The sequence below is a fragment of the Meles meles genome, chromosome 6 (assembly GCF_922984935.1).
Source record: "Meles meles chromosome 6, mMelMel3.1 paternal haplotype, whole genome shotgun sequence".
Classification (NCBI taxonomy): domain Eukaryota; kingdom Metazoa; phylum Chordata; class Mammalia; order Carnivora; family Mustelidae; genus Meles; species Meles meles.
The window spans coordinates 122,253,165-122,266,321 of NC_060071.1; the positions used below are offsets into that span (position 1 = coordinate 122,253,165).

Sequence of the window (13,157 nt, forward strand, 5' to 3'; positions counted from 1 at the left end):
CTCTTTCTAGACCAGACTGCCTCCTCCCATGTCTCCCACCTCACCAGGCAGGCAGGAGGAGAAGGAGGAGGAACAGGAATCGTGACTGAAGCAAGAGGAGGTATTTGCCTTCTTCCCCAAGCAGGTAGTTTCAGTGGAGGCATGAAACACACCCAGCTGAAGAGGATTTAGAAATGGAGCCCAAGAAGAATGGCCGATGGGCTGAGTGAAGGAGGGGTCTGGAGAGGCCGGGATTAGTCAGGGAGGCTTGCATTCTTGCCTTAATTTCAAGCTTTGCATTTTCTTGTTCTGTGAAATGGCCCAGAGATGTTTACAAGAGCAAGACTGCTTGAGTTACCACTGCTTTTTTATTTGGAACCTCTTTGACGTCATTGGCCTTACTTCCTCTGAAGGAAACAGGTTGCCCCCCTTGGCTCATCTTTCCTTGACTGTCAGCTGGTAACTCAGAACGGTGTCATTTACATTCTCTACTTTGCCTTGGCGTGGCCGGGGAAGGCATTGAACAGGCTGGCACCCGGTGGCACTTGGTAACTGTTTTTCAAATGAGCCGGTCTCACCAGGCTTTGCCATCGTTCTTCGGTGAGGGCGACCCCCTCATGTTGGCCCCCTAGCTCATGTTCCCTCATTCTGAGGGGGACTCCTCACAGCTTGGCAGTGAGTTTCCTTTGGGCACACTTGGTTGGTTATGTTGGGAAAGTTATGAAGGAGTGGCGACCACACATTTTTTATTTCTTGGACAATTCTAATCGAAAATATTGTGTTCCATTGTCAGATCATGTGTTCCCATTTAGAATTTGGAAAACAGAGCCACATCTCTAAAATGCTTGCTCCAAGTGTAGATGTCTTGGGAATGATGTCTCCACCTTTCCTGCTCCTTAATTGAAACGATAGAAACTAATAATACTCAAAATTGAGATCCCTTTGAGACCATCAGATGTGGCTCTGTGGTATTTAATTTCTGGAAACTCTCTTCAGAGGATGGTGAAACCCAATGACATCATCAGTAAATACGAAGGTCTGGGTTTCCAACCAAAATGATGATGTTCTCCCTGTAAATTCCATAATTATGTAGGTAGAAGTCTAAACTAAGTTCCTTTTGGAAGCCTCTTTCACGTTTCTTGACTTCTTGATTTTTCAGTTTTTAGACAGAAAATGCACGTGCTCAATTTCAGAACCAAATGAGAATTACTGTGTTTTTTTTTGTTGTTGCCCGAGAAAATCATATTCTTCGTTGGTTCTACTTTAACTTAGAAACAATCCGTTTGTCCGTAGTCTCTCCACCTGTAAGATATGATTTGGCATTGTACTGCTTTCTCACCTCAAATCAAATGCATTTTCCCCAGGAGAAAGGGCTTATTAGAATGACATTTGCACAACTACCTCTGAGACGGTGTTCTGGGATATTTCTTATTTGTGGATCTGTTTGAGGTTTGAATCAAAAGACACCAATTTTTAAAAAATATATTTGGCATAACTCAAAAATCTCTCTTAAGTAGTATTTTGTTTTGTTTTGTTCTCTTCCAGGCCTTGGTCCTAATATGGAACATTTATAGCAAGTAAATAAAATGAGACTCCTTACAGCAACCCCTGTTTCCCTTAGAGCTTCCTTTGTTGGCTCTAAGTCGCTCCTCACAAGAAAGCCTTAGAATGAAATCTTCAAAAGCAGGCTTGTATCTGTATGAGATGACTCACTTGGTAGGAAGTGGCCTGTCTTATATATTCTTACTTGTCTTTGACATTTTAGAGCAAGGAGTTTTAAAGTGAGGAAGTACGGATGGATGGCTTAAAGTGAGTGGCTTGGACTCACACACACAGAGAAGGCATTTCGTCTCATTAGTGAGGGAGAAGGTGTGTGGGCGTGTCAGCTGTCACCCTGCCTGGACCAGGGACCCTGGTGCCTCACCTACCACTTGCACAGGAAAAACTGAGGGGCCCTTTCTCTCCTCCTAGGAATGGATATTTCTGGAAGCTTCTGGTAATGAGCAGGGGAGAAAAGACAGGCAAACTCTAATTTAATTGATTCTGAACTCCCTAGCAGGGAGGGATGGAAAATGGTAGAGTTGTTTAGCGGCCCTAATACATGTAATATGTCTGGAGACTCCCTAGAGAAATTAAATTTCAAAAAGTAATGAAAGCACGTTGTTGTAAAGAGCATTTGATTTCTAGATAGATGAGATTCATAAGCTCAAATGTGCCTGCTGTATTTCTGCAGCAAGCTGTGGAGATATGCAAGAGGCAAGGTGTTCTCCTGAGTCCTCTGGTAATATCTTTTAAAACAAAACTCAGTCTGCTTCTTGCTTTTTCTTCTACAGCTGTTCTGTGCTTCCCTAAACAGGATTGCATTAGTCTTTGTAGTCTGTTCCAATGAAGGTGCCATAGAGGGATCTGAATGTTGCTTTCGTGACAGAGGAAAAGTACGACGCGTCCCTGCAGGACTGAGGGAACTTAATGGCACCGTGTGATGGTGGGAGTATGGGGCTAGGGATGTTCTCCCTGCTGTGTAACTCAGAGCAGGAGCTGCACCGACAGGCAAGACACGACAGCCCTGCCACCCCGCCCCGGTGTGGGAGTCTGCCACCCCAGAGCACTGGCGGTGTCTGTAGCAGAACTGGCTGGTGGGCCCGAGCCCAGGAGCCACCACCCTGCTTGGTATCAGCTCCTAAAGCCCCCTGCAACCGCCAGCTGATGGGTCCCCAGGGTCCTCCGGCTCTGCACCTCCAGGCCTTTGTGTTTGGCTAATACCTCGTACGGCCTGCTGAGGGGCTCGGGGCATTCTGAGAAAGCAAGCCAAGGTGACAAGCCCCTTACTCGCTCCTGCCCTTGTCTCCAGGCCCTTGGCAAGCCGTGAAGGGCAGGAGGACCTAGATGGCTTCTCTATGCAATGATAGCTATGTGCATGGGCTGACTCACCAGCTGCTCCTCTCGTCTTCTGTGTTGTTTTCAGGCCAACCGGGATGCTGTGCTGAGCAGAACACCCGAGCACAAGAGTGACCGTCTCATCAGCTTGCAGAGTGCCTCGGTGGTCTATGACCTACTAACCATTGCCCTTGGAAGAAGAGGCCAGTATGAGATGCTGTCGGAGGTAGAGCCCTTGAGTCTGGTACTTCCCGGTTGTGGGGGGGGCGGTGCTAGCCAAAGCAGCACTGAGAAGAGCTGTGAGACCAGGTCCTGACCCCTCTGTCCCTGGCAGCCATGTGACCTTGGCCCGGCTCTTTACTCTGTGAAATGGGAATTGGGTTAAATGATTGGATCATGGAATTCACTGGTGGCGACTTCCTAGCAGTGGCCCCCAAACCCACTGAGTTTGTGTGTGAGGGAAGGCAAGCATTTCTCAAGAGGCTTCTCTTGCAGGGTGATTTCTATCATCACCCCAAATCTCCCATCTGTGATCCTAATTTCCTTAGAAAGCCGGTTTTACTCTGTTTAAAACATGGATGCATAACTCCCAGTGAAATGGCCCCCTTAGGCATGTGATTGTCAGGTGAGTGGGTGTCGGCACTCACGTCAAGAAACAGTTTTCTGGGCGCCTGGGTGGTCAGTGGGTTAAAGCCTCTGCCTTCGGCTCGGGTCATGATCCTGGGATCCTGGGATCGAGCTCCACATCAGGCTCTCTGCTCTGCAGGGAGCCTGCTTCCTCCTCTCTCTCTGCCTGCCTCTCTGCCTAGTTGTGATTTCTCTCTGTCAAATAAATAAAATATTAAAAAAAAGAAGAGAAACACAGTTTTCGCTTAAAGACTTTTGCTTGTTCAGAAGAAACCCAAGTTGATTACGGATCTTGTGCAAGGTCCTGTCATTTTGTTCCTTCAGCTTCTGAAGAACAACAACAACAACATTGAGGACGGAAGCTTAACTATTAACACAGTTTTCAGAAGAAGCTAGTTAACCTTGGGCTGTGGTTATGCATTACTGAGCAATAGCCCAGAAGTCCAGATTCCACCCGGGCAAGGACTGAATGAGTGCCACGATCGGCTTATTCTTTCTTTAGTGGAGAAGGAAGAGAGAGAGAGAGAAAGAGGAAGGAAGGAAGGAAACAGGGAAACAACTCATTTTGTTAAAGTGGACTTTTCCATGTTATTTTTCTTTTTCTTTCTAAATTTATACACACCACAGCAGCCTCCGGGCCTGGGGACAGGGATTGAAACATAGTAACACATTGGCTGGAATCAGATGAGCCCCAGGCTCACCCCCTAGCCTGCTCTTGTGACGCTGCCACACAAGGCAGGAGCCTTGGAGGACAGATGAGCCTGCATGGCTCGGGTCTTTTTTTAGTCTTTGGTTTGGTGACTGTACAGGGCAATGGTTACTCAGGCTTCAAAAAAAGCCCCTTGCAGTCCGGCTAGATAAAGCAGTGTGCCCAGTGCTCCTGTCACATGTGGCTCGTCCCCTGGGACTCTGCCCCGATTCTTCCTGCCTCCATGTGCTTCTGTTTCCCGGGACCCTCCCCTCCCAGCCAACTTAGTGCCTGTCTGCTGTGTCCACTGTGGAGCCCCTCCGTGGGGACAGTGCCACTCAGCTCCCAGTTGAGTCCTTTTCTGGTGAACTTTTTTTTCCTCCAGACAAACCGCTAAAGAAAGCATCTCTCTGGGTCCGAGGCCGGTTGTGGTTGGCATGTCTCCTTTCATCCCATCATGTAGCTATCTGGCCTTTCCTCAGCTTGAACTTCACCGACGTCAGGAACAAGTGTGAGGAGGTTGGGGCGGCTGGCGTGGTTGGCTGGCTGGATGGCTCCTGCCCACAGGCTTCTCGTCATGCCATGAATGGCTGTAGGGGGACGGCTGTCACCTTAGCAGCATTCCTCTGCAAGCCTGCCGCACGCCTCCTTCCAGCACCAAATACTGGCGCCTCATTTTCACTCCGGTGACTTTTGCCTTGGTATCACACATAGCTTCCATCTTGTGGCAATGACCTGATGCCCGAGTCACTAGGTGGTCCGATCCGGTTGCCAGAGCTTTTGCGATTCAGAATTTCACTGCGCTGGTCACATTTAAAGCAATGAGGACAGGGCCAGAGGGTGCCTCATTGGTGAGGGAGTACAAGGGTGGGAGAAAGGGAAATTTACCACTCTATGTTCCTTGAAGGATTTTATACCATATGTGTGTATTATCTATTAAATATATAAATCAGTTGATAAGATAGAGACAATGGAGGACATTCATTTCCGTAATACACATATATGGGGTCCCCTGTACTGAGCCAGAGGCTGTGATTAAGGCCGGGATTCAGCCATGTGTGAGGCATGGTCCCTGCCCATGAGCACCCGCCACCCCCACCCCCCCCATGCAGTGGGAGGCAGCCAGGCCGCAAGCAGCTGTCATGTGATGTGTCTGGTGCTGGGGAGGGCAGGGTCTGCTTCCAGTAGTGAGGCCTTTGAATACACGGCTCCAGCCTTTCTTGCTGTTTCTACTTAGTTTTGCAGTTGGAGCCGCCCCCAGCAAACATTTGATGCCCATGTCGTCTCAGGTCTTTTAACTAAAACAGGCCCTATCTAGGAGAAAGAGCTTGACGTCTGGGTGTTCAGTTTTGGAAGGTCCAGCCTTGGCTGAGCACAGACCCTCTCTCCCCTGGTCCCAGGCCTAGGATCCTGCTTCCTTCATTTCCTGGGATTTTCTTCTTCTTCTTCTTTCTCTTTTCTTCTCATCTGCCCTTCCAGATTCTCAGGGCTCTAGGCTAAAAGACTAACTGTATTGTTTCTTAATTGGGATAGATTCCCGTAACATAAAGGTAACCATTGAAAAGTGTATAATTCAGCGGCATTTGGTACGTTCACTGCTATGCCGGCATCACTTCTATCAATCCTAGAAGGAGACCCCATCCTGAGTGAACAATTATCCTCCATCCTGCTCCCCCAGTTCCTGTCCACTACCAGTCTTTCTTCTGACTGTGGATTTACTCATCTGGGGTATTTCCTATAACTGGAACCATCTAGTAAGTGACCTTTGAGACCTGGCTTTTCTCAGAGTCATGTTTTCAAGGTCACCCATGCTGTAGCCCATATCGGAACTTCATTCCTTCTTGCGGTTGAACGACATCCCGTTGTGTAGATCTAGCACAATTTGTTCACCCGGTTATCCAGTGGTGGGCATTTGACTCTGGTGAGTCGTGCTGCTATGGGGGCAGCTGGATTTTAAACTTCCTGTACTACTTCTGGGTCCCCATGAGTGTTAGTGATGATCGTTGCTGTCATTCATTGTGGTAGTATGGTTCGTGTCTTCTTCACCTCCTACATTGTCGCCAAAGCGACCTTTCTAAGACACAGGAGTGTCATGCCACCCTTCTGTGCAGAAACATTTGATGGCTCTTCCCATCCCCCCCGCTTTTTACTTCGTTTGTCTTGTATTCCTTTTCCTCCCATCAGGAAAGTGACTTCCTCGATTATCTTTTTTGCAATATGCAGCACCTTGCAGATTCCTTGAAGCATCAAACAACACAGACAAGTATGGAAAAGGAAATAAAAATCACTTAGAGTCCTGCCCTCCTGAGATTGACCACCCATTGACATTGTAGAGATGGTCTTTTCTTATATCTCTTTATGAGTAAATGCATGTACATTTATGTAAGTTTCAAGGAATGGGATAGTGTCATATATGTATTATTGTAGGTGTTCCCACTCATTCTTCTCCCCTCCATTGGCACTCCACCCTAACTCTGTCTCCTTAGACCCCAGACCCAGGTCAGCAACCTCGTATGTCCTGGGCCCAGGCCCTGTGTCTGGAAGCTTGGGTTTAGGTCTTGGGTCTGCCACTCCCAGATTACAGTTGGGTGATCCTGGCAAGTCATTAATCCCTTATGCCTTGGTTTTTCCTTCTGTAAAATGGGGACAATAACCATACCTATCTCAGATCATCGTGAGGCTATTTATTAAACCATGTAAGGTACTCAGAGCAGAGCCCTGCACTTACTACATGATAATAAGTGGAGTTTATTAAATGGCAGCTGTGTGTTGCTGTGCTGTTCCCACCACCATATGCCCAGGAGTGGCCAGGCACAGGAGAAGCAACAATATGCATAGAAAAAGGTCTTTTGGCTTCTAGAAACTTCCAGTCTAGTTCAGGCAATCAAACAGAAAGACTCAAAAAGACAACTGATCAGAGAAGACTGGTGAGTCCAAGGCATGTTCCTTGCAGGTGAACGGACTGGGTGGGTTGCAGCCATGTTTGGATGTTGGGGTGCCCATGAGAGAGTAGGAGCAGCTGGTACATCAAGGGCTGATAGGAATTTAAAAAGTCTCAGAGCAGAGAGACTCATCCTCAAGACTGCGGGGGATAAAGGGCATGAGGTCTGAGGATCCAGGAGCCAAGAGCTTGCTCTTGTGGAGGAGAGGTAGGACAGGACACCGAACCGAAAGTGCGGGGCCAGGTTGTTAGCCCCCCAACGTCTTGGGACAGACTGCTTGTGCCCTTCGCTGACGGGCTCCTGCCATATCCCCCTTCGGCTGGTCTGTGAGCAGGTCCTGCCAGCCTCAGCGGTGCTGCACAGATCTTTTATAACAGCTGGAAATTTTTATAACAGAATTTAACAACAACCAGGCTATTGGGAGAGAAGACCCCTTACCTCCTCCCCCTGCCTCAGACTTTCCTGCCTTCTCTTGTCCCCAACAGCCATCAAGGCTCCACATCAGACACGGCCCGTTCTCCTTCTGCTGGCTCGCCTCAACGGCTGAGCTGAGCCCCTCAGCACTCCCATACTGATAGGGGAAAGGACAGGGTGCTTCTGCCGCGGTGCCCAGCCTGTCTTGTCATCTGCTCTCCCCCTTTCGCAGACACTTCTGGTGTGTCCTGTGGCATGGTGCAGACCCAGCCTTTCAGGAACTGTGCCTTTGCAGGGGAGCAGAGCCACTCTCGCGAGAAAACTGTCCTCTCTATCTGTTTCTTCAGTTGTATTTATTCTAGATGGACAGCTCCTCTCCCATCAAGCTTGGCTGCCCTCGTGGGTGCCCACAGAACGCCTTTCTTCTTTTCAGGGCACTGCGCGGCCAGATACTGGGCCAGGAGCGTAGTACAAAGGAAATACAAACCAGAGGTTATCACATCCTCATTCTGACAGGTTTAAATATAAGCACGATGTTTACCGTATCTCCAGTGCGATGAGTTTTCGTGTTTTTAAAAGACTAATTGTGAGCCTCGCTGAAAGGTCTGTGTAGGAAGGAACACTTCTTTCTTCCCCCATCAATTTAAACAGCAGCACTAGTTGGCATGACAACCCGTGCTATTAAAAGTAAAGCAACAAGCCTTGCTTCCTCTGTTTTTCAGAATGAACCCAAACTGCTAAGTAGGTTTGTTTCTTGAATTTGACTATTAATGGCTTCATTTCAACAGAATGTTATGGGGTCCCTCTAGAAGGGTGTATGTGTCCCCTCTACATAGCTATGGCAGCTTGGGAGACAGAAATGATATTTTTATCTTCCCTGTTGAACTCATATTTGTTTATGGTAAATCTCAACAACATTATAGTTCTGTGGGTAGAACTGTCTGGCTTAGTGCTTGTACCAAAGGGACAATTTACACATTCCTAACCCAAACACTTATTTAATCAGGGAGTATTGTGAAAAACACTTGAACATCTAAGTCTGTTCACAGGCCTACCATTTGTCAGTTTCTATTAGAGTTTGATATTTCATGCAGCCCCACCTGGACCACAGAAGCCCAGTCTTGACCTGGGTGCCAAGCTCCCTAGGCAGTGTCGGTGTGACCTGACCAATAGGGCTGTAGACTTCTGAGAGATGAAAGCAGAATGTTAGTTCATGGTAGATGTTCAGTAAAAACCTGCTGAATAAACCAGTGCTTCAAAGCCAATGTACCTTCTCATCCCATTCCCTTTCCTTTGATTTTTGAGATAAATTTTCCCTGGATATATAATGAGTAGGTCTTCCCCAGGTGGGCCCAAAGGATAAAGGTCATGTAGCTGGGAAATAGTAACAGAGAAAGATCTGGGCCCAAGGTGGGATAGAGCATTATACAGATCCCAGCTCTGGTCCAGCTTCAAGGGTCACCCAGTGGGGACCAGGACCCTGCATGGCAGGCCTGCCCCGAAGCATCCCAGCTACCGACATGGCCGCCAGCACCTACTTTTCCACCATTATGGAAGCATTTCTTGACTTAAGTATCCTTGCTCTCTTCTTATGGCCCTTAGTGAATTTTACCATGCCATTTTAACCTTTTTAAAAGGCGTACAATTCAGTGGCATTAATTATATTCACAATATTGTGCAGCCTTCATGACTATTTCCAAATTTTCCATCACCACAAACAGAAACTCTTTACCCATCAAACAATAGCTCCCTATTCCCTTCTGTCATCTACTTTCAGTCTCTGTGAGTTCACATCATGTAAATGGAAGCATGTAGTTCTTGTGTCTTATGTCTGTTTTCACCTAGCCTCATGTTTTTGAGGTCTCATGCTGTTGTGATAACATATCTGATAGCATGTATCCAACTTCGTTCCTTTTTTGGCCAAATAATACTCCCGTGTATGTATATGCCACATTTTGTTTATCCATTCATCTGTGCGTGGACATGTGTAGTGTTTCCACCTTTTGAGTATCGTGAATAATGCTGTGATGAGCATTGGTGTACACATTGGAGTTTCTGTTTTCAGTTCTTTTAAGTATATATCCAAGAGTGGAACTGCCAGCTCATATGATAATTCTATGCTTAACTTTTCAAAGAACTACCAACTATTTTTCACAGCAGCTGCGCCATTTTCCATTACCAGCAGCGAGGCACAAGAGTTCCAAGTTCTCCGCATCCTAGCCAATACTTGTTACTTCTGTTTTGTTTTGTTTTGTCATAGCCATCTTAGTAGGTGTGAAATGGTGTTTCATTGTGGGTTTGACTTGCGTTTCCCTAATGACTAATGATGTTGAATAGCTCTTCACGTGCTTTTCAGCCATTTAATATGTCTTGTTCCAAGGAATATCTCTTCAAGACTGTCACCCATTTTAATTTGGGTTGTTTGTCTTTCTGTTGTTGAGTTAGGGGGGTTCTTCATTTATTGTGGATAATAAACCCTTAACAGTTATGATTTCTAAATATTTCTCTGATTTTGTAGGCTGTGTTTCCATTTTCTTGATAATGTCCTTTGATCCACAAAAGCTTTTAATTCTGATGAGGTCTGTTATGTCAGTTTTTTTTCTTTTGTTGCTCACACCTTTGGTGTCATATCTAAGAACCCATCGCCAAATCCAAGGTCCTGAAGATTTACTTCTAGATTTTCCTGTAAGAATTTTATGGGTTTTGCTCTTATATTTAGCGTGTTGATCCATTTTGAGTTAATTTCTGTATTTTAAGTAGAGATCCAACTTCATTCCTTGCATTTGGAAATCCAGTTGTCCTAACATTTGTTGAGAGACCGTTCTTTCTCCTTTGAATGGCACCCTGGTCAAAAATTGATTGACTGTATATGTGTGGATTGGATTCTGCGATTTCAGTTCTATTCCATTGGTCTATTGTTTCTCCTTATGCCAGTACCACGTGGTTTTGATTACTATAGCTTTGTTACAAGCTTTGAAATCAAGAAGTGTGAATCCTCCATCTTTGTTCTTTTTCAAGATTGTTTCTCCCTGTTCAGGACCCCTTCCAAGTCCACATGAATTTGAAGATTAGCTTTTCCATTCCTGCAGAGAAGACTGTTAGAATTTTCATAGAGATTGCGTTGACTCTGTGGATCGTTTGGATAATGTTACCCTCCTAACAGTATCTCATGTTTTGATATCAGATCTTCATCTGAATCTCATTTCTGCTGCTTTATATGCTGGGTAAGAACTTGGGCAGATTCCTTTACTTCTCTAAACCTATCCCGCAAGGGGAAAAATTCAGATAATGGTAGGACCTGCCTCTGAGGGTTATTGTAAGGATTGAGGAGAGAGTGTATGCAAAGTGCAGATTACCTTCTTATCAGTGGTGTTGATAGTCTGCTTTCTCAAGGAAATGGCCTTCTGTAATTACCTTGGCAGATAATGCTTGACCCTTAGTAGGGTCCTACACTGAATAGTGGAAAAAAACAGCCCTGGAGTCAAAGCACATCTGAGTTCCAATCCTGGCACTACTCTTTCCTAGCTCGTGATTTTGGGAAGGGGTCTCCACTCTGGGCTTCCACCTCAGAGATAGTTAGGAGGCGTGCTGGGACGTTAGGTATAAATAGCCAGCACAGCCCTGGGTGTATAATACATACCTTCCATTCCTCTCTGGCTGTTAGAAAGGATGGAGTTGAAGATTGTCTCCTGTAACCTCCATCTAGTCTGTCTCTTTGGAACAATAGGGCAAGGCCACTTCTGCCTCAGTCACAACCCATCAGATTGAAAGCACCTGTTCTATTGTCTTCTTCCCTTGCGCACAGACTATCCCATTCCTTTAGTTTCGGGGTTGACAAACTTTTTCTATAAAGAGAGCCAGACGCTAAATATTTTAGGCTTTGACAACCAAGAGGCAAAATCAAGGATACTGTGTAGGTATGACAAGAGAGGAAACAAATTTCCACAGATTTTTCTCTTGATTAAATTCAAAATACAGTAGTGAGTACAACTCTCTATAATACGGGTCCACTAATGAGAAAAATGGGATGGTTTTGGAGGACAACAGTTCACTTAATTGGGACTCAAAGTTAGTATTTCTTCGTATCAAACTGCTGGCAAATGTTCATCTATGAAACGACGCTTAGCTGTTGGGCTCTATGACAGCAAGCAGCGGGTCGGATCTGGCTCTCAGGCCATGCGCTTCGACCTCAGATTCTCAGCATTTTGTGGGTCCTCTTCCCAAGTGCTCTCTTGTTCGGGTGGCCCCCTTAAAGGATATCCAGAAGAATGGATCCTCACTTGAGGCAGGTTTATCCCTTCATTCAGGCATTCACTGAGCACCTGCTTTGTGTATGACACGCCCCTGGGCTACTGTTACCGCCTCATTGAAAGGCAGACGCCCAGGGCCCCCAGCCCGGGCAGGAGGACTGAGAACAGATGAGGACCCGAGGTGAGACGCAGTGGAGGAGGAGGCGGTAGACGAACGAAACACCCGTTTCTTGAATTTAGTGATTGATTTTGCAAGAGTAACCAGCAGCAGCAGCAATAGCAGCACAGTGACAGATAGAACAGTATTTGAGTAGGACCCTGGAGACCTGTCACTCGCTAGGCAAACTTGATCGAGTTGCTTCATAGAGTTGAGCAGAAAGTGTGCCAGAGGATGGCATCCAACATTCAAATTCTATAATAAAGTCCGTGACCTCTGAAAAACAGCCCACTCTCTACTCCTCCCACCATGGCCAGAGGCAGTAGTATCCTTTAATTTCAGCATTTGCCAAAGCAACAAAGCTTTGAGACACCCCTGCTTGGAGCAGTATTGGTGTTGTAAAGCAAAAAGATAAATGGATGGGGGCACGGATGGGGGGTTTGCTCTATTTTATTTCTCATTTCAGAGGAGAAATCTTATTAAGCAAGATTTGATAGGCATCATCTGTTTCCTCAAAACCAGGGCAGGGGGGACTTTTCTTTCTAGCCGAGAGTCCCATAAGCATGACTTTTAGAAGCTTTTCCTGGACCCTGACTCCTGTGGAGTAGATCTCTCAAACTCCACTGTCAGATGTACTTTTTTTTTTTTTTTTAAAGATTTTATTTATTTATTTGACAGAGAGAGAGAGATCACAAGCAAGCAGAGAGAGAGGAGGAAGCAGGCTCCCTGCTGAGCGGAGAGCCCGATGCGGGGCTCGATCCCAGAACCCTGAGATCATGACCTGAGCTGAAGGCAGAGGCTTTAACCCGCTGAGCCACCCAGGCGCCCCAAATGTACTTTTATTTGTAATTAATTTAGAAATAGGGGCTCGGAACTGAGCACCAGAGCTCTGATTTCAGTGGCCCTGGGCAGATCCTGTCTTCCCTCTGGGTCTCCATTTCCCCATCTGTAAAGGAAGAATGAGGTCAGGCACTCTCCTAAAGATAGTAGTCCAAGGGTCACCTGGGTGGCTCAGTGGGTTAAAGCCTCTGCCTTCGGCTCAGGTCATGATCCCAGGGTCCTGGGATCGAGCCCCGCATCGGGCTCTCTGCTCAGCAGGGAGCCTGCTTCCTCCTCTCTCCTTCTGCCTGCCTCTCTGCCTACTTGTGATCTCTATCTGTCAAATAAATAAATAAAATCTTAAAAAATAAAGAAAGATAGTAGTCCAAAATGTCCCAGTTTTT

The 13,157-nt window shown here is 46.4% G+C and overlaps 1 protein-coding gene across 6 annotated transcripts in view; it reads left to right on the top strand.

The window, feature by feature from the left end:
• TTC7B (tetratricopeptide repeat domain 7B) overlaps positions 1–13,157 on the top strand; it is a 248,341-nt gene that overhangs the window by 123,272 nt on the left and 111,912 nt on the right. For all 6 annotated transcript variants that reach the window (XM_046007995.1, XM_046007989.1, XM_046007990.1 and 3 more), the window contains one exon: positions 2,945–3,082. In XM_046007995.1, the coding sequence (XP_045863951.1) occupies positions 2,945–3,082 (138 nt within the window). The remainder of the gene's footprint in view (positions 1–2,944; positions 3,083–13,157) is intronic.